Source organism: Plectropomus leopardus, unplaced genomic scaffold, assembly GCF_008729295.1.
Source record: "Plectropomus leopardus isolate mb unplaced genomic scaffold, YSFRI_Pleo_2.0 unplaced_scaffold92162, whole genome shotgun sequence".
Classification (NCBI taxonomy): Eukaryota; Metazoa; Chordata; class Actinopteri; order Perciformes; family Serranidae; genus Plectropomus; species Plectropomus leopardus.
Window position 1 is genome coordinate 1 of NW_024701631.1, and position 968 is coordinate 968.

At 45.2% G+C, this 968-nt stretch overlaps 1 protein-coding gene across 1 annotated transcript; it reads right to left on the reverse strand.

Annotated features, from left to right (window-relative positions):
• Positions 1-105: 105 nt before the first annotated feature.
• On the reverse strand, positions 106-891 carry LOC121940667 (gap junction alpha-5 protein-like; the record flags this gene model as incomplete). Its single annotated transcript, XM_042483383.1, has 3 exons — positions 106-329; positions 413-478; positions 568-891. Coding segments are annotated over 3 exons (588 nt in total), but the record flags the coding sequence as incomplete, so codon positions are not given.
• Between the last annotated feature and the right edge of the window lie 77 nt (positions 892-968).

Genomic DNA, 968 nt, shown 5'->3' on the forward strand with positions numbered 1-968 from the left:
AGTAGTAGCAGTAGTATTAAATAATTCAATATTTTTTTAATAATTCCCCTCTTTAGTAAAAACTAATTTTAAGCTCATTTTTTCATTTCTTGCCAAGTTGGGCATTTCAAAAAAGACAGATTTCTCAGGTTTCAAAGGGTTAAACTCAGACGTTGATAATGACGCACACACAGACCGTACCTGCAGCAGTGTCTCCACGCCAGGTGATGCAGCTCGAGCACGCTGAGCACCAGCGAGACGGCCGACACCGCCATCATGAACACTATGAAGACGTTTTTCTCTGTGGGTCTGGAGACGTAACAGTTGACCGGATGTGGACACGGCCAGGCCTGAGACGGACAGAGAGACAGAGACATGTGTGAATGTCGTGTTTAATGTGTTGAATGAACTCTGAATTTCTGTTTTTTTTTACCTTGCAGACATAAAGAGGATTGAGGAAGACTCCATACAGGAAGTACTGGAGACTCAGAAACACCACCTGTATGGAGGTAAATCACAGTCAGATACTTTTACACCATAAAAATACACATTTGAAGTATTTTTGTTGCCTGTTTTATTCATTTTTACCTCCATGATGGTGCGTATGAGTATGCTGAGGATGTAGGTCTGCAGCAGCGCTCCTCTCAGACGGACTCGACCTGTTGACTGAACTTCTCTTTTCTCCTTCCCTCCATCCTTCTCTCCTCTCCTCTCCTGTTTCTCCTCTTCTCCTCCTCCCTCTTCCCCTCCTCCAGGGTCCTCCTCTCTCCCTCCCCCGTCTCCCCCTTCTTCCTCTCTGCTCCTCCTCTTCTCCTCTCTGCGGACAGTGTGCATGGCGTGACCCATGTAGATCAGACTGGGAGTGGACACAAACACAATCTGCAGCACCTGAGAGGCAAAATCAGAGTTAAAGGTCAGTGACCATCAACATTTAAGCAGTAACATTAACAGTTTTAATGGTGAAACCTGGATTTTCAGCAGTTTTCTTG